The sequence below is a fragment of the Antechinus flavipes genome, chromosome 6, assembly GCF_016432865.1.
Source record: "Antechinus flavipes isolate AdamAnt ecotype Samford, QLD, Australia chromosome 6, AdamAnt_v2, whole genome shotgun sequence".
Lineage (NCBI taxonomy): Eukaryota > Metazoa > Chordata > Mammalia > Dasyuromorphia > Dasyuridae > Antechinus > Antechinus flavipes.
Window position 1 is genome coordinate 78,575,014 of NC_067403.1, and position 17,982 is coordinate 78,592,995.

Below are 17,982 nucleotides of genomic sequence, written 5' to 3' on the forward strand. Positions count from 1 at the left end.
AGAAGAAGAGAGAAAAGTGGGATTTTAGTTGAGGAAGCCAGGGATGAGAAGGGAGGGCATTCTGGGCGTAGGGGAACAACCACTGAGACTGTCTAAAATTGGGAGAAGAGTCCATCCATCAGGGCTGCCCCTCAAGGAGGGGGTGTTTGAGGAGACTAAGAAAACTCTGAAAAGTCACGATGAGAAAAGGGGGGACGGTCTAAGCATAGGAGATTAGTCCCTGTCAAAGGCACCAACCTGGAGGCCACACGTCGTGCTTGGACAACAGGATTTGGAGATTTTGAACCTGGGTGTTTGGGAAGACAATGATGGCAACAACAGACATGAGGAAGTTTAGGGGAAAGTGATGTTTAGAGGGAAGTTGATGGTTCAGTCTGGGGCATGTTGACTTTGAGTTGCTGGTAGGACCCTCCATGATTGCAGTTAGAGATTTGGAATTGGGATTCAGGAGAGATTAATACTGGATATCAAGTTATCAAGACATATAAAGATATCAAGATAAAGATAACAAGATATTGGAATGATATTTACTGGAATTGGAATAATTGGAATGAGAATTAAAACAGGTTCTTAGAGCATAGAAAAAAAAGGGGTGCGACATGTAATCAACCTTTGACGTTGCCTCTCTAATTTTAGAATACCCCTTTGTACTTAGTAGGTACTAAGCAGATTTTGGGGGCGGAATGAAAGCTTGTCTGAAGAGGACCTATCAGACTATAGGAGGAGGAAGAAAAGTAGGGGAGAGCATCCGAAATAAGGAAGGTTAACAGTATGAAAGCTAAAACAAATCAAGGCAGTGAGACTGAAGGCACCGTCCCCCCTCCCCCCCCCAAGCAGATTTAGCAACTAAGAACTCATTGGCAATCTTTGAAAGAAGAGCTTCCATAGGACATCGGTATCTGATGCTGTTATAAGAGGTTGATGAATGAATGGGTGGCAAAGGGCACTATATAGAGTAGAATTACAACGAATGATTTGTGCAGTGAATGAAAAAGCAGAGGGAGTAAAATGAGTCTCTTCCAAGGGGTTTAATACATATATTGTAGGATAATAAGGTGGGGATGGCAGAGTTGGGGAAGATTTTGAGGTGGGAAAGGCAGTAAGGAAAGACAGAGAAAGAGTGAAGATGTGTGAGAGATTGGAAATGAAAACTGGGATAAACTCCTCAAAGAGAGTTCTTTCTATCAGAGGAAAAGGGTCAAAGACACAAGGCAGAAAGTTAGCCTTGGCAAAGAAAAGTTCAAGGGGAGAGAAGGAGAAGATGGCAGATGAGGGATTTTTGACATTTCTGATAAGTGGTCAACCAGCCTTAGCCTTTATTGAGAGCACTCCGGTGATGGGGAACTCACCACCAACCAACACTCCTATTCCATTTTTTAAAATTAAAGCTTTTTATTTTCAAAACATATGCATGAATAATTTTTCAACATCGACCCTTGCAAAACTTTCTTCCAAATTTACCCCCTTCCCCCCCCCCTCTAGATGGCAAGTAATCCAATATATGTTAAACAGGTTAAAAATGTATGTTAAATCCGATATATGTATACCTACTTATACAATTATCTTGCACAAGAAAAATCAGATCAAAAAATGCGAAAGAAAACAAAATGCAAACAAACAATAACAAAAAGAGTGAAATCCTATTCCATTTTTGAATAGTTTTAACTGTCAGAGTTTTATTATCCTGAGTCCAGTTCCCACTTCCATACTTTCTATTTGTTAATGGGTTGGAAGAAATGTTTTGATGGTTCCTGCCAATTTCTCAGATCACATGAGTCTAGTTCTGAACTCTAGAGCCAAGCCGTGAGGCCGATTGATTGCTTTTCCATGTGATAGCCCTTTAGGTACTTCAACACAAATGTCATGTTAATTGAGGGATTGAGTGTTTGCTGTGTGCCAGGTACTGTGCCAGGTGAGTGGGATATAAAGTTAAACCCAAAATACATCTTGCTCTCAAGGAGCATTCTTTTGGGAGGATGAGAGAAAGGAAGGAATAGACTCTGACAAGAAGGTTATTACCCTAGGTAACTGAAAATATGGTGGTATCTTTGAGAGAAAGAGGGAAGACAGGAACAAGCCTGGTTTCAAGAAAAAAATGAGTTTTGTTTTGAATGTTCTGGATGCTTGTTGGGCATCTAGGTGGAGATGTCCAGCAGGCAATTGGGAATGGGAGACTTGGAGTTAAAGAGAAAGATAAGGGCTAGATATACACATTTGGGGGTTATTTACATAGAAGTGGTATATATGTGTACATTTATTAAAGGGGAACATTTATTTAACTTTTATTAAGTGCAGGCACTGTGCTAAATACTTTATAAATGTTTCATTTGATACTCAAAAAAAAAAAAATCCTGGAAGTTGTGATACAAAGGAAAAGGGGCTGGATTTGAAGTCATATTCTGCCCCTCATTACCTTTTTAAAACTAACTTTAAACAAATCACTTTACTTCTATTGGTGTATATTTTTTAAGTTTAATTTTAAAGTAAATTTTAAATTTAAATTTAAAACTTTTTAAAAATTAAATTACATTTTGTAATTTAAATGAGAAGTCAAGAAAAATTAATCCCATGTTACAAATATAGAGAGCAAGTAAAACAAATTCCTATATTGGTTATGTCCAAAAAAACCCCTTTCGATCTATACTCGAGTTCATCATCTCTCTATTAGGAGATGGGTAGCATGCTCTCTAGATTTGTGGTTGGTCATTATATTGATCAGAGTTCCTAATTCTTTTTCTTTTAAATGAAAATATTTGTTTTTCTTTATTTTATATGAACATACTTAAATCATTATGCCATGGTTACACTTTTACAAACGAAATGAATGGATACCATAAACCAATGAAAGAAGCAAACCCAGTTAGAAAACAAAATATGTGAGCAAGAGAGTTCCTAATTCTGTCAAAGTTACTTGCCTTTGCATACATTGCCATCTTGGTTCTGATCTCCTTGTTCTGTATCATTCATAACAAGTTTTCTCAGGCTTCTCTGAAACAATTTCTTACAGCACAGTAGTATTCAATCACATTCGCATGCCAAGACTTGTTCAAGTTGATGGGCATCCTCTCAGTTTCCAAATCTTTGCCACTACAAAAAGAGTTGCTATATATATTTTTTTGTATAGATAAATCCATTTCCTCCTTTTTTGATGTTTTGGAGATATAGATCCAATAGTACTATCATTGGGTCAAAGAAGTATGCTTAATTTAATAGCTTTTGGGGCATAGTTCCAAATTGCTTGATCTGTTTATACATCCATTAACAGTTCATTAATGTATCTGCTTACTCAAAGTCTCTTTAGCTTTTGTCATTTTTCTTTTTGATCAACTTTATCAATTTTGTGAATGTGAGGTGAGACCTCAGAGTTGTTTAATTATTATTTCTTCTAATTATTTAGTGATTTAGAGTTTATATGGTTACTGATAATTTAGATTTCTTCCTCTAAGTACTGCCTCTTCATATTCTCTGAATATTTATCAACTGAGAAATGGTATTTTTTCCTTATAAATTTGAATTAGTTCCCTATATATCTTAGAAATAAGTTCTCTATCAGGAAACTTGCTGTAAAGAATTATTCCCATGTATTTGCTTCTCTTCTAATGTTAGCTCCACTTTTTTTTTGTTTGTACAAAAGTTTTTAAAAATTTATGTCCATTTTACCTTCTGTGAGTCTCTCTATTTCTTGTTTGGTCAAGAACTTTTCCCCTGTTTGTAGATCTTACAGGTGCTTTCTTCTTTGCTCCTCTACTTTGTATATTTTTGTCACCTTTTATGTCTTGAACTTATCTTAGTATGTGGAGAAAGATGTTGGTATATACCCAATTTTTATAATCATTTTTGTTTGACAGGTCCCTTGGCAACCTTCTGAAACCTATGGTTCTCTTCTCAGAATAATGTTTTAAAATGAGTAACATAAGATATATAGGAAATCAATTATATTGAAATACAGAGGAAACCAAATATACTGAAATACAGATTTAATATATTTCCAGTCAAGTTTATAGACTCCCCTCAGTCTATAGATTAAGAACTTTAACCCACAGGTAAAAAAATCCCTGCCAAAATCTCTCTTCTTGGTCTACATCTATGATAATGTATCACTCTCCAATGTCAAGACTCCATTCAAGTAAGAGATGAAGATGTTAGATAGGATTTGAGACCCTATGATATCATTAATAGCCATTGTTCTTGTTTTTCTGGCTTCAGATCACAATCAGGACTCCTACTCAACAGCAAGTGGAAGGAACCTTTTGGATAGTCCCTCGAGGATGCTTCAGTCTTTCCTACCTAACAGAGGGAAGACACCGGGGACCTTTCCTAGCATCCCTTTGCCTGTGAGGAACACCATGCTAGCTGCTGCCCTTTTCCCGGAGTTTCTGAAAGAACTGGCAGCTTTGGCCCAGGAGCATTCAATTCTGTGCTACAAAATCCTGGGGGATTTTGAGGAATCTTATTGTTAGCACTTCTTAAAAAACAAAACAAAACAGAAAACCAACAAACAAAAAAACAAGTTTGAGCAGGTTCAAAAAAAAAAAAAGGTTTTAGTGTTTTGACCGATTTTTAAATACAAAGCTGCTTATAAAAATTTCTACTTTGATATTTCCTGACAATACTTGATCTGGGAGGGGAATAATCTCTATATATTCTCTCTCCTCACTGGGCCTTATGATCCTATGCTTTGTTGAACTTATGTCTCATAAGGTGATGGGTTGCAAGAGGCCTTCTCATTGCTCCGCTTCTCCCCCCAATTTTTCCTTGTCACCCCTTTCTTTCTCCTCTCTTGGGTCTTTCAGCTGAGTATGCATCTGGTCTCCACTTGGACAGATATTTATTTGGGGCTGCCCTGGGAGTCCCAGGCAGGCTTCCCTCCTTTGGAATCCCTCATCACCAGGCCACCTTGACTTGTTGGTTGCCTTAATGTGGGAAATGATTCCCAATGGAACGTCCCTGAGACTTAGCAGACTGCTCCTGGGGCCTTCTGTCCAAATCCTCAGGTCCTTTAGAAGGAAGAATGGAAAGAAATGGAACCCCTGGGCCTTCCTTGCATCATACTGAAATCCAGCATCTCCTTGGATATTTTAAACCCAGGATTTACTGAAAAACAAGTGTGCTATTCAATTTATTTCGCCTTAGAGTGTGGGAAGCCTCCAGCTCACAGCTGGCCTCTAGGAAATTCAGATGCACAAGGAGTGCATGGAATTTTCCCATTGTGCTGTGAGCCAGACTTAGTTTCATCAGCCTCCCCTTGCTCCCTAAAGGCAGAAGCGAGCCTTATCTGGTGAGATTTGCACAAAATAAAATATTCCTATGCAAGCAGCAACTTTGTTTTTTTAGGAGACTGATTTATTTCTCTCTTGACCAACTAAAGATGGCCCGGCATCATTTACTCATGTCCGAAGGACAATTAGAGCTATTTTTAAAGCACTCCTGAGAAGGAAACCTATAGACTCCAGATATTACCTTGCAATTGGGGAATAGGACATTTAGCATTTGAGTGAACTAAGAGCTATCTGTAAGAACACTGGTGATTTTATACAGTCGGATGCTTTTTCTAACATGTCACTGCACTTTGTAGAGAGGAGCTGTGGGCCGTTTTCCCCCCTCTAGCCTTGGAAAGGCTCATCCAGGTGAGCAGACACAAGCAGGTTCCCAGACTCAGTGCTGAGCCAAAGAGCTGCTGCTGCCTGCCTCCATCAGGAGATTCTGCTTCCCGAGTAATGGGGTTCCTTAGGAGGGACTGACGGTGATGTAGGAGTACATCACTGCATCCTTGCAGCTCCTCCTAGTCACCTCTCTCTCCTCCCAGTTCTACAGACATGCCTTAAATCACCCCCAGAAAGGAGAGACTGAAAATAATGGGGATCACAACATGATTCTAGATGTGAACTTTGTTTGGGATGTTGAATTTTCTCCTCTCCCCTTCTCTCATTGTCCCCCTCACCTTTCATCCTCCTCTCCTTGTTTTCAGGCAGCGCTCTCCAGGGTAGAAAAACCAATTTATAATAAGCCAGCAGTGTTATGAAGGGAGATCAAAAAGTCTACTCTGTTTGGGTAAGAAAAACAGATGGAGTCCTTTGGGCCAGGCCCGTCCCCATGAAGTGAGTTTCTCCAGAGACCAGTTAAGAATATAGCTTTTAAGTGCTGTTTAATCCTGATGGAAGCAGGTAAGGAGTATGGAGAAGGCACTAGCATTAGCCATTTTAAAGGTCCTGGAGTGAACAGAACATGAAGGGACGGTGTCTGTCTGCTGGAAGACTTAGGAAATTAAAGGGAACTTGACCTAGGCTAGAACCAGGAGGCAACATGATTTAAAGGAAAGACAGCTGGATTTTGCTCCCTATGTGGACCTGGAAGTAAGCGCTTAAGCCTTTCAGACCTCCTTCCTTACAGAAAATGGAAGTGGGGGTAGACTAGAAGATTTTGAAAGAAAGTCTCTTCTAATTCTAAGTCTCCTGCTCCTATGACCTCTTAGGGATTATATTAAAGCCTTAATTCTGGAAGTCTCAGAAACCAAAGTCCCATTAATTTCTTTTCAGACTTGAAAATCTTTGCCTTAAAAAAAGCTAGGTTAGCCAGCAGTGGGGCAACCTGAGCATTTCAGAATGGAAAGCATTCACCACGAATGCTTGAATCTGAAGGCCCTTACTTGTATTTTCAAACCCCCAAAGGCCTCTTTTTAGAAAAAAATCTGGTTTGCTCTGCAGAGAAAGCCAACCACGGAGAGAGTTGTCATTTCATGGGATGATTTAGCCTTCCCTAACCAGAACCTTTGAACTTTAACTCTGTTCCACAAGTATTTCCTTCTGTTTAGACTCACCGTGTAATTAAATTGCTAATATGGCCAGCTAAAAGGATTTGCTTCTGCTCTCTGCACCATCTTTTTCAGAACGGTTACAGAAGGACTCTGTGGTTGCTCTCTTTGGGGAAGAATAAGAATTTGCTTTTATGATTCATTTCTTCTTTAGTCAGCCATCTGCTCTCTCCATCGTCGCCCCTAATGGATGAAAAGGTGAAATGCAATACTCTTTACAGGTTGCAGAAAATTCTTTAACCTATATGTATATACTGATTTTGAGTTTGAAAATAGGACATAGCTATTTGTGAACAAATACTGCCATTCTGGGCCTGCCCCTTCACAGCTGTGGCCAGGGTTATCCGATATTAAGTTTGGGGACAAAATGACCCCTGGAAACTAGGTCTAAATAGGAGTAGGGGGTGTATATGCTTCCTCTTGAGAATGCTCTGAAGAAGATGGTGAGGAAGTAAATAGAAAGGGGTGGGCAAGGAAAATGGGGAGTGTGTTATGGTGGCCACACCACAGAAGAGCAACAAAGGTTTATGGTGGCTTAATAAGGGAGCCAAGAAGTTAATCCTGAAAGACCTGTGAAGTTAAGCCACTGAAAAGAAAGGAATCTGTAGAAAACCTGATAGATCCTGCTAATATAAGGTGCTAAAAGGGTGATAATGTAGGATTCTCCTGTGCAATTAGCATGGGGGGGAAAAAGCAAATAAATGCCTATTTTTTTTTCTAGCCCCTAGAAACTCTCACTAAAATAAAAATAAAAAAATTGGAAAAAAATATAATTTAAAATAGAAAATAGAAAAAAAGAATTTGGAGGATGACCATGGAATAGGATTCTTTTGAGTTTCTAAAAATAAGGATTGTGGCCAGATTATATTAATATAGTGTGATTGACAGAGATTTCCTAGATAATAGCTCATGGGCCTGGGTCCCAGCCCTTTCTCTGTTGTCATGTGACTTTACCTAAGTGATCTCCCTCTGTAAACCTATATGTAAAATTCGGGGTTGAATTTGGTGATTCTTATGGTTCTTTCTGTCTCTAAATCTGTGATCTTTGTTACTGGAAGGCAAGGAGAAGTGAGGGTACTTTTTGCCTTGTTGATTTAGGCCTGAGCTGAGACTGTACCACTTTTTAAGGGTTGGAGAACTAAGGAGACCCATTAAATCATAGATGGGATGAGGTTCAGAACTTTCTGGGTTGCCCATTTCAGCTTTGATTTCTTTCTTTTTTTTTTAAATAACTTTTTATTGACAGAACCCATGCCAGGATAATTTTTTACAACATTATCCCTTGCACTCACTTCTGTTCCGATTTTTTCCACCCCCTCCCCCAGATGGCAAGCAGTCCTTTACATGTTAAATAGGTTACAGTATATCCTAGATACAATATATGTGTGCAGAACCAAACAGTTCTCTTGTTGCACAGAGTGAATCGGATTCAGAAGGTATAAATAACCCGGAAAGAAAAACAAAAATGCAAGCAGTTTATATTCATTTTCCAGTGTTCTTTCTTTGGGTGTAGCTGCTTTGATTTCGATTCTAGTTTCAACAACTTATTTTAAAAAAGGTCTGAATTCTAAACTGACCATGTTTTATGATTCATAGTATCATAATGCATATATATTTGACAGACTGATTTTGAAAATGAGAAAATAAATATTTTAAATTTAAAATATGGAGGGAGGATTCTGCAAAGGAATGGGGAGAGAGGGAAGGAAAAAATTAGGCAAGGTGGGTTCTGATAGTTTATCTTCAACTTTTATCTTCCACTAGTCAAGATGGGAATAAAGTACTTTTTCCATTCACCTTAGAGGTATTAGGGGAAATGGATTTTTGGTATGGCTGCATGCTTTGCTCTGGAGAAGTGCTTGGGTGGTGGGTGGGGGGAGAAGGAAAGATGATCCTATGTTTGTGAAGTTTGTGGGTATATCTAGTCTACTCAGTAAAACTCCTTCCACTTGGGGAAATAGATAAGTTTTATTTGGCTTAAAAGCATCATTTGGCCTGACAGCACCTTTTTGTGTGTAGAGGCTGCAAAGCATTTTGCTTGCTTGATCTCCTCAGGCCTTCTCAGGAGTCAGTGATCAGCGCTCATTGCTGGGTTTGGATGCGAGAGCTTACCAGAAAGCGCTCTTCCCAGCCAAGAAGGCGGCGTTCACCCGTTCCCCTTGTTTAGCACATGTAGAATGGCTAGGATATACCGTGTTTCTGTTTCTCTTTCTAGCTCTTTGGCTTTCAGCATCTTCAGGGGTAAGGATGGGGAGGGTGCACTCTGGCCCAGGAGGACCGAAGCAAGCTGGAGGAATGGTCTTTCCTAGAGAAGACCCTCCTCGCCACCCCCATTCCCCTTTTTTGTTAGCACCTGTCTTCCCGGCCCATGCTAGGTCTCCAGCTCCTGCTCCAGGGCTGCTTGATTTAATCAGCCATTACCAGTGCTGTGTTTACAGAAATGGCTGTTCCCTCCGGCCGTTTGTATGAAAGATTGTATTGCAAGGATGGCTATGATTACACATGGTTGTGCATGAGCCTGGGCTCGCCTGGCAGTGTTAACTGTGGCAGGGGACAGGCGGCGGGGTCAAGCACGCAGTCATAGGTCACTGATACGCTGTGCCCCCTGCTCCAGGCCCTCTGGATGTCAGCCATTAGTGCGACTTGCAGCCCCACTCTGTGCTAAATCACCAAGAACAGAGATGGGAAAGGTTGAGATTCCCTCCAGCCTTAGTGAAATTATGTCGCTGAACAAACATTTCTTTGGACAAAGTAGAGTTAACTTTTTGGAATGGCCTTTCTTAAACCTAATATTCATTAGCAAAAAGCTCTCAGAAGGGGGGAAGACTTGTATCCCAGATGATTCTGTGTCCATAAATCCTTTCTTCACTCAAGCATTTAATAGCCCATTAGTAACCAACTACTCCTTGTTCTGGAGGGCAGATTATCCTGGCAGCTCATTAACTGGGTAAACTGGGCTTTGGCCAAATGGATGTGGGTGGGGGTGGGTGGGCTCTGAGAGAGGCTCTTTGTGGACCAAAGCGGGGAGGAGCAGGAAAAGTGGATATTTCTTATGGACGGTGGCAGGTTATGGGAAGATGGCCAGCACCTCTGACCCCCTGTTTCTAGGAATGAAAGAGATTTCAGCTTCCAAGCTGCAATGCACCAAAAGGCATATCTTTTATGACCAGTTAACAGTCTGATGCAAGGGGAAAGAATATTGGATTTAGCATTGGAAGGCTTGGATTCAAATCCTTTCTGTGCCACTTAATGCTCTGGGCCAATCACTTAGATTCTCTTTACTTTCATTTCCTAATCTACAAAATGAGTGATAAGATAAGATTGCCATTTCTTCCAGCTCTTGATCTTATGAAACTCTACTCAACCCCTTAAATCAAGCCCAGTGCTTAAAATTCCAGCAATGAAGTTGGCAATGCATCCACCATCCCAGATGTCTTTTGCGGTCCCCCCAAATCTGCCATCGAGAGTCAACAGTTTCTTATGTTGGATCGATGATTGACTTCAGGTGGTAGTTTCCTATTATTAGCCTATTTTAATTTTTTATACAGGTTGGTCCTTTGTTCTCTCTGATTTCTATCCATCCCTTGGGGTTGTGGCCATCTGTACATTTACTATCTGGCATTAATTCCTACTAACCTTTGACTTTTTTTGGACTGGCTCTTCTTGAAATAGTCACGCTATGTTCTTCCTCTCAGAGGCAGAATGAGCTTAATGTTAATTCATACTTTATTAATAAGGGGTCTCCATCAAACAATTCCCTTCCCCCCTCCTTCCTTCACCCCATATGCCTCCTCTGAATCTATGGCAGTATAGTAGGATATTTCAGTTCAGACCATAAAAGCCTCCTAGAGCTGAGACTGCTCTATAGACACATTTGTTATGTGCTTATTAGGGAATGAATGATTCTTACATTTCCTTCAATGTCCTGAAGTTAGTGATGCTACTGCCTGACTTGTTAGGAGGAAACTTCTCTCCTGGGCAGGATCCTTTTTACTGAGAACTCATTTCAAAAGAGGGAGTTTGGGATTTGATGTTGTCTGACTTGATGAACGATTTCTAGCTAAGTCTCTTTAACAAAAGAGGTAGGAACTGATATGCCATGGTACAACTACCAATTTGACCATTTAGTACCTTTCCCCCCTTCCTTTAAATAGTATTTTATTTTTTCCAATGATATGTAAAGATAATTTTTAATTTTACTTTTCTTTGTAAAATTTTGCATTCCAAATTTCCTCCCTCCATCCCCTATTTCCTCCAGATGTAAGTGATTTGGGCAATCAGAATTAAATTAAAGATAGACACACACATCAATTTGGGCAATCATGTAAAACATAGTTCCATATTAGTCCGAAGAAACAGAATTAAATTAAAGATAGACACACACATCAATTGGGGAATGACTTATATTCTTACAAATTTCACTCACTTTTCTATATATTTGAGAAATCAGGCCTTTATCAGACACTTGTAAAACTTGTTTCCTAACTTTCTGCTTTCATTCTAATCTTGGCTGCATTGGTTTTGTTTGTGCAAAACTTTTTTCATTTAATGTAGTCAAAATTATCCATTCTGCAGTTCAAAATGTTCTCTATTTCTTATTTGGTCATAAATTCTCCCTTTCTCAATAGATCAAACAGATAAAACTATTCCTCGCTCTCCCCGTTTGCTAATTTAGTAGCTTTATTACAAAAAATAACACAAATATATCTGGCTAAAAGTCAGATGATTTTTTTGTTAACAAAATAGTTCAGATTTGTATTTTCCATAGTCTGCTTTCGTCTATCTTTTCTTAATACTTATTGAAAGAAATGTTAATTTTTTCCCCTGAGGCAATTAGGGTTAAGTGACTTGCCCAGGGTCACACAGTTAGGAAGTGTTAAGTGTCCGAGGCCAGATTTGAACTTTTTGGCCTTCAGGGCTGGTGCTCTATCCACTGCACCACCTAGCTGCCCTGGTTAAATTTTTTTAATGGGTAACTAGGTGTGGAGGTACCCACAGGCTAAGATCCTTGCCAGGAGGTTCAGACTGTTGGATAGTTTGGGTTCAGGAATTCTGAGCTATAGGATTAAAAACTAATTGGACATTCTTACTAAGTTTGATACCAGTATGGGAACTCCCTGGGAGCACTGGGATACCAGGCCAGGTAAGGATGAGGCAGGCTGGTCCAGGTTGTCGGATTGGAGCAGGTTATAATTTTTACGCCAATCAATATTGGGTTTGAGCTCATGAGTGCCTCTCTACCTGTGTAAGAGAGAGACCTAATCTCCTCTTCCATCTTTCCCCTCTCCCCTACCAAAGGTCACTTTATAGAATCCTTGAGCCCCTGAAGCTGAAGCTGGTAATAAATGATGGAGCATGGAGGTGATATAAACGAAACTCTTAGAAAACAAGAATTACATTTTAAAGATAGTTTCCTTCCTTCCAGGTTACTCATAATAAGCCAGTTTAAAAACCTGGCTTTCAACTAAAACCCCATCCCCACTGAAGTGGTAGAATAGGACTAGAAAGGTTCTTCTTGGGCTGTCTTTGGCTGGCTGCACTGGCCAATTGATTTCACTTCTAGGTATGTGCCCAGCTAAGTATTATGATTAAATGTGTGATCAATTCCAAAGGAGTTCCGTGAAAGATCCCTGCTAAGCAATTATTATTAGGACAGTCGATGATTGAGGATCACCAAAATGGCACTGGTACTTTCACACAAGCGCTCTAATCTAAACCTCCCAACAATGCCATAAGGGTAGGGAGCCTGACTATTTGTTTTACCTATTTTTACAGATGAATAAGTTCAGAGAGCTTACACTTTATTCATTCAATAAACATTTAATAAGTGCCTTCTGTAGAATAGTTCTAGGTACCAGAGAAAAACAAAGATGCAATAGTCTCTTGTCCTTGTTTATGTTTTTTTTGGACATACAAGATCACTGGTATCATACTCAAATAAAAACAGATCCCCACAGATCCCATAATGACTTAGAAAACTACAAATTAAGATCATCTGTGTTTTATTATATCTTTTGTCAAACATCTCCCAATTACATTTTAATCTGTGTCCTAGATGCTCTCTGGAGTACTGCCTCCATTTTCCCCCCATCTACAGTATTTTATTTTTCCAAATTCATGTAAAGATTGTTTTCAACAAAAAGCCTTTGTATTCCAAATTTTTCTCCCTCTCGACCCTTACCATTTCCAAGACAGCAAGCAATGTGATATAGTTCAAACAGGTTGTTGCCTCTATTTCTACACTGGTTAGCCTCTTGTAGCTGTTTATTTATGTTTACGATACATGTATAAAATGTTCCTTATTTAAGCATGTTTTTCTCCACTTAGTCTTACGATCACATCACATATTTCCCTTCCTCTTGTGATGTGCCATATTCTCAGAGCACCCCATTATGCCAACTTGGGCAAGTCGTTTGGATTTATTTTTCCACTTATAAAAATGAGTAGGGGCAGCTAAGTGGCCAGTGGAGAAAGCACTAGCCCTGGAGTCAGGAGGACCTGAGTTCAGATGTGGCTTCAGACAATTGATATTTCCTAGCTACGTGACCCTGGCAAGTCACTTAACCTCAATTGCCTCTTTTAAAAAATAAATAAATAAAAATGAGTGGGTGGGACTAAATGAACTTGGGAAATCCTCTCTCTTGATATTTGTGGCAGGCCCAAACAGCCAGTGATGGGCAATGGTAACATTTGAATTCAGGTCTTCTGACTCCAAAGCTGGTGTGTAGTTTAAAGTGGGAGACTGTTCTCACAGGGGGAAAACGTCATTTACTCTCAAAGCTTGGGTCTGGCCAGGACGATATGTTCTAAATCAGTCTGGGGGAAGGGCCTGTTTTTCCACATCATCTCTCTCACAGTCAGAGCACAGAGTATCAGCCACCAAACTCTACAGGTGTAGCTTCAAATGACAGATGGCAAAGACTCCACCTTGGTGCTGATTCATACATTTTAATGAGCTTTTCCTTGAATAGCAAAGAAGGGTAACAAACAAAATTCACACCCATGCAAAGGATGAATTTAAAATGGAATTTTACTGAGAGCTACTAGAGGATAAAACTACTGCTTTCCCTGTGAATTTTCTGGGACCTCAAGCAAACAAATCACATTATTTTGTTGAGGATTCAAATAAAATGTCTGTGATACTATATTTGAGTTTTTACAACTGCAATTAGATCAACACAAAGTCCGTTTGGGGAGATCTTAAAACCTGATAATAGGCAATTGTCTGCAATGTAGAAGATTTGATATTTTAAAGGCCAAGTGTCTTAACTCTGACATTTTTCATTGTGAATCTTCAATCTCTAATATGGTTTACAAAGATGTTTGCTGTTTTTTTTTTTTTTTTTTTAAAATCTTGATAGAACTGCCATCCTAATTAAGTAATAACTTGACTTAAGTTCTGAAAAAGCCTGAAATGCCTTGGCCAAATTTTATTATCCTAGAAGCTAGGGCCTTTTCTGAAACATTGACGCAAAGAGCAAAACTCTATTTGTTAGAGAGAGAAGAGGTTGCCTTCCCCTCTCATTTGGGATTCATGGAATTACAGAATCTAGAGCGAGAAAAGAGACTCAGACCTGAGTTACTTGCTTTCCTAGGGAGGGCAGAAGAAAGTAAAAATTTTTTTTTTTTTTCAGAGCCCTTAGTTTTCAGTGTTTAAGTAGGAAACGCTGTGTGAATTTTTTTTTTCCTTTTGCATGAGTTAGAATCTTAAAATTCTAAACAGCTACTGACAAGAATGAAGAGGTTCCTTGCTCATTCTTCTCTACTCATCTAGTATTGAGCAGACAGCCAGCATGAATCAATTCCTCTTTTTTGAAAGGTAAGGGGGTTACTTTCTACTCCTCCACTTTTTCTCAGGGAACAATCACCTCTGCTTGCAAACAAGGGGTATTTGGAAAATTGGAAAGACCAGGGAGAGGCTGGCAACACATTTCTCATGGTACCTGGGACAGCACTAAGAACAAAGAAGGAGGCGTCTGTATCTTAGGCATCTTATTTTTATCAAGGGCTGATGAGGTTTTGTAGCACACTAGGGCCACTGAACAATTTTACTTTCTTGTTTTTGTCCCATGTGATTTCAAAACAAAATAAAACAGCAGACTGGTCGTCAGCTCAGAGGTTACAGAGCATCCAAAGGAGACCTACTGTGCGACATGGATAAAATGGTGTGATTGGTCGTATAACATGAATCAAAGCAAGGACGCCTTCATGTGGATATCAAATTTAGTGCATGATGATTATTTTAAAAGGTCAAGGTCTCTATCTGCTAATTTAGAGTATTATGCTTTCCAGACAAAATAAGTCAACCTAATGTTACAGCTTTTTGGGGCCTTCTGCACAATATATGAATTGTAAGTTAATTTTTTAATGTGAAGCACAAGTATATATTTTATTCATTAAAATATTTGAAAACATCTAGTTGCCTTTTTAAAAAATATGATCTCAGTTAGATCTTGTGTCCAAAGCTCTAGACTCCTCAAATGTGCACTGCTGAGAACCAAAGCATCCTTATTAATGGGATGATGAGCAGGTAGGGGTGATACCATCATTTCCCTGCCCCCGCACCTCCCACCATAATGGTGTGTGCAGAAACTGCAGTTCCTTTTGCCTGAACCAACCAATTTTTAGTGCTAAAAATATAGTGCTCGAGTTCCTGGATTTATTTTTTTTTTCCTCTCTAAAGAGAAAAGCTGTTACATCATTTGAAATCGTTGAGCCTGATTTATTTATTTCAGAATTTGAGGATCTGAGATTTTCGGCTGCTGCTACATTTCTGACTGAAACCCCAGAAGTTCCCACTGGCATAGAAACAAACACAGGAGTTAGACCTTCTGTTCTCCTGTGGAGAATTTCCTGGTCATCTTGGTCGCGGGGACCTGGTGTCAAGGAAAAGACAATTTTGTCCAGTCTAGGAAGGGGTGGGAACTCTGGTGGCCAGCGCACTGTGGTGGGCAGGGTGAAGCTCCTGGTTGATTCAGCAGGCAGTAAGACCCTTGAGATCAGAGCCTGTGGCCTTGAGGTCCCAGGGAAGGGGCCCGGAACACAGTCCATACCAGTTTGCTTTCCTCATGTTCATATTGGGGGGGCGGCCCCAGAGCTGCTCACTGCAGTTGCTTCTCCAGGATCTGCTTTATCCTGGCCGGATCTGCTCGTCCTTGTGTTGCCCTTCGGACCAAACCAATCAGTTTATTCACAACTTTCTGGTTTCCCTTCTTCACGGCCGTGACCTTCAAAGAAGTGGAAGGAGATACAGTTAAGAGGGAAAGCAAACAGTTGTTACAGGCTAATCTGGGGGTGGGGGAGAAAGGACTCTAGGTTGAGTCTGGTGATTTTTGTAAAGACAAATCTACAGTTCACGTCTTCTCTAGGTTCTTGCTGAAAGGAAATTTCCAAACTCTGGATCCTAATATAAATGAATGGAAAAATTAGCAAGTGAATGATGGTCTGGATCGGGGATATTTTGGAAGCCACAACTCTCCTCCTTCACTCTTAACTCCTTTAATGACAAGAGGCGGACATCCTAATGGTAATTTAGCTAAGTTCCTTTCCTAAGTATCACAAGCAACCTGGGCATCTTAAAAGGCCTCTAAGTGAGCAAGTTCCCTAGAGGGAATTTAAAAAGTCTGATTCAGAGCAAAGAGAGTGAATCTCTCTAATTCCACGGTCCTGGTTCTCACTGGTTACTGAAAATTCAGGGTCTGTTTTTAAAAAAAAAAAAAAAAAAAAAAAAAAAAAAAAAAAAAAAAAAAAAAGGCAGTTCGTTTAAAGTAATTGGAGGGTGCAGGGGAGAGAAGGGAGGCCCCGAAGGCACCTCATCTAGCAAGTAACTGGTGAGGCTGGAAGCTCCCTCCATGGGCTCTGAAGCCTGGGTCTACCTGCACTGGAGGGCTTCGGGACGAATCAGACTCTGAGAGTTCCTTTATCAGTGGCTGCAGATGAGGCAGGAAGATGGAGATTGCAGAAGCCCTGGTGCAAGCTCATTTTCTTTATCAAGAGCTCTTTATGGGGCTGTTAGTGTCTTCCAGCAAGCTGATGGGTAGGTGGGTACTGTTCTCTAAGGGATGATGGCAATTTTTTTTCTTCCCCACACAGAAAAATCCCTCTTGACAATATGATTAGCCTGGGGGGAGGGAGAGGCCCTACTCATTTTAGCTTGCCTATTTTGTGCTACACTGGCAACACAAAATGACTTGGTTTTCAGCCATGCTCCTGTCAAGGATTTTCTCCATAATTTAAAAATAATTTTCCATGCTGCCTTTACAATCACTCGTGGGCTTGAAGCTGGGAGTGTCTGCGTCGCCATGTCTCCCCTCCCTCACTGCAGGACCTGCAGGCCCGCTTCTTATGATGAGGCCCTCCTCATCCTGACAACTAGCTGGGCTGGATGGAGAGTTATTTGTGGCCTCGAGAAAAGCTGGAACCTTAAAAGAGGTCAAAATTTCAATTTGGCGATTTTGGTGACACTCCTATAAATAACTACTTTATGCAAATTAAATGGTGCTCAGAGGGGTGAGAATTTCTAATGAAAATAGAAATTGAATTGTCCCAAATATCAAGGAGGATATAAATACTCAAGCTGGGCCAGCTAGGCTTTGGGACGAATTCCACGCCCCTCCTGAGGATAGAAAGGCTCTCCTGCTTTCTCCTCTGGGTGATTTGGGTCACAAGCAGGCCCGTGGCTCATAAGGGAAGTCACTGCCTGCTGACTTTGGATGCAGGTGAAAAACACTGTGACTTGGAGGAAACCTCTGGCCCGCTTGCATTGATGGCAGCCCCCTTCCTCCCAGGAAAAGAGTCACAAATAAAACAGTTACCTCCTGAGGATGCTTGTCCAGCACGGCTTGGCAGATCTCTTCCAGCTCCTCTTGGTTCTGGAGCAGCTCAAGCTTCTTCTCTCGAACGATCTGGCCCGGCGTCTTCCCCCTGTTGTGCCACAATTCCTCAAAAACCTAAGAACCAGAGTGGGGAGGCCACAGCAAAGAATGATCTCTGGTAAAGGCAAGCTTCAGTTCCGTGGCTGCCAAGTTACAAGGGTTTGGGGAAGGGAGAGGGAGGATGAGAAAGGGCTGAACTGACACTAGAGCCTTTCTTGTATGTAAAGGGAAAGAATCCTTGACATGAAACAGAGCGACCTCTGGATCAGAACTACAATAATCTAGCTTGAAATCCTA

At 40.4% G+C, this 17,982-nt stretch overlaps 2 protein-coding genes across 6 annotated transcripts in view; one reads left to right on the forward strand and one right to left on the reverse strand.

Moving 5' to 3' along the window:
• The window catches only part of FHIP1A (FHF complex subunit HOOK interacting protein 1A), a 371,400-nt gene extending 366,080 nt beyond the window's left edge, over positions 1-5,320 (forward strand). For all 4 annotated transcript variants that reach the window (XM_051964895.1, XM_051964893.1, XM_051964896.1 and 1 more), the window contains one exon: positions 4,207-5,320. In XM_051964895.1, coding sequence (XP_051820855.1) covers positions 4,207-4,460 — 254 coding nt within the window. In that variant the 3' untranslated portion in view covers positions 4,461-5,320. The remainder of the gene's footprint in view (positions 1-4,206) is intronic.
• A 10,192-nt stretch (positions 5,321-15,512) lies between these two features.
• The window catches only part of GATB (glutamyl-tRNA amidotransferase subunit B), a 102,485-nt gene continuing 100,015 nt past the window's right edge, over positions 15,513-17,982 (reverse strand). For both annotated transcript variants that reach the window (XM_051964898.1, XM_051964897.1), the window contains 2 exons: positions 17,626-17,760; positions 15,513-16,038 (listed from right to left, as the gene is read on the reverse strand). In XM_051964898.1, coding sequence (XP_051820858.1) covers positions 15,913-16,038; positions 17,626-17,760 — 261 coding nt within the window. In that variant the 3' untranslated portion in view covers positions 15,513-15,912. The remainder of the gene's footprint in view (positions 16,039-17,625; positions 17,761-17,982) is intronic.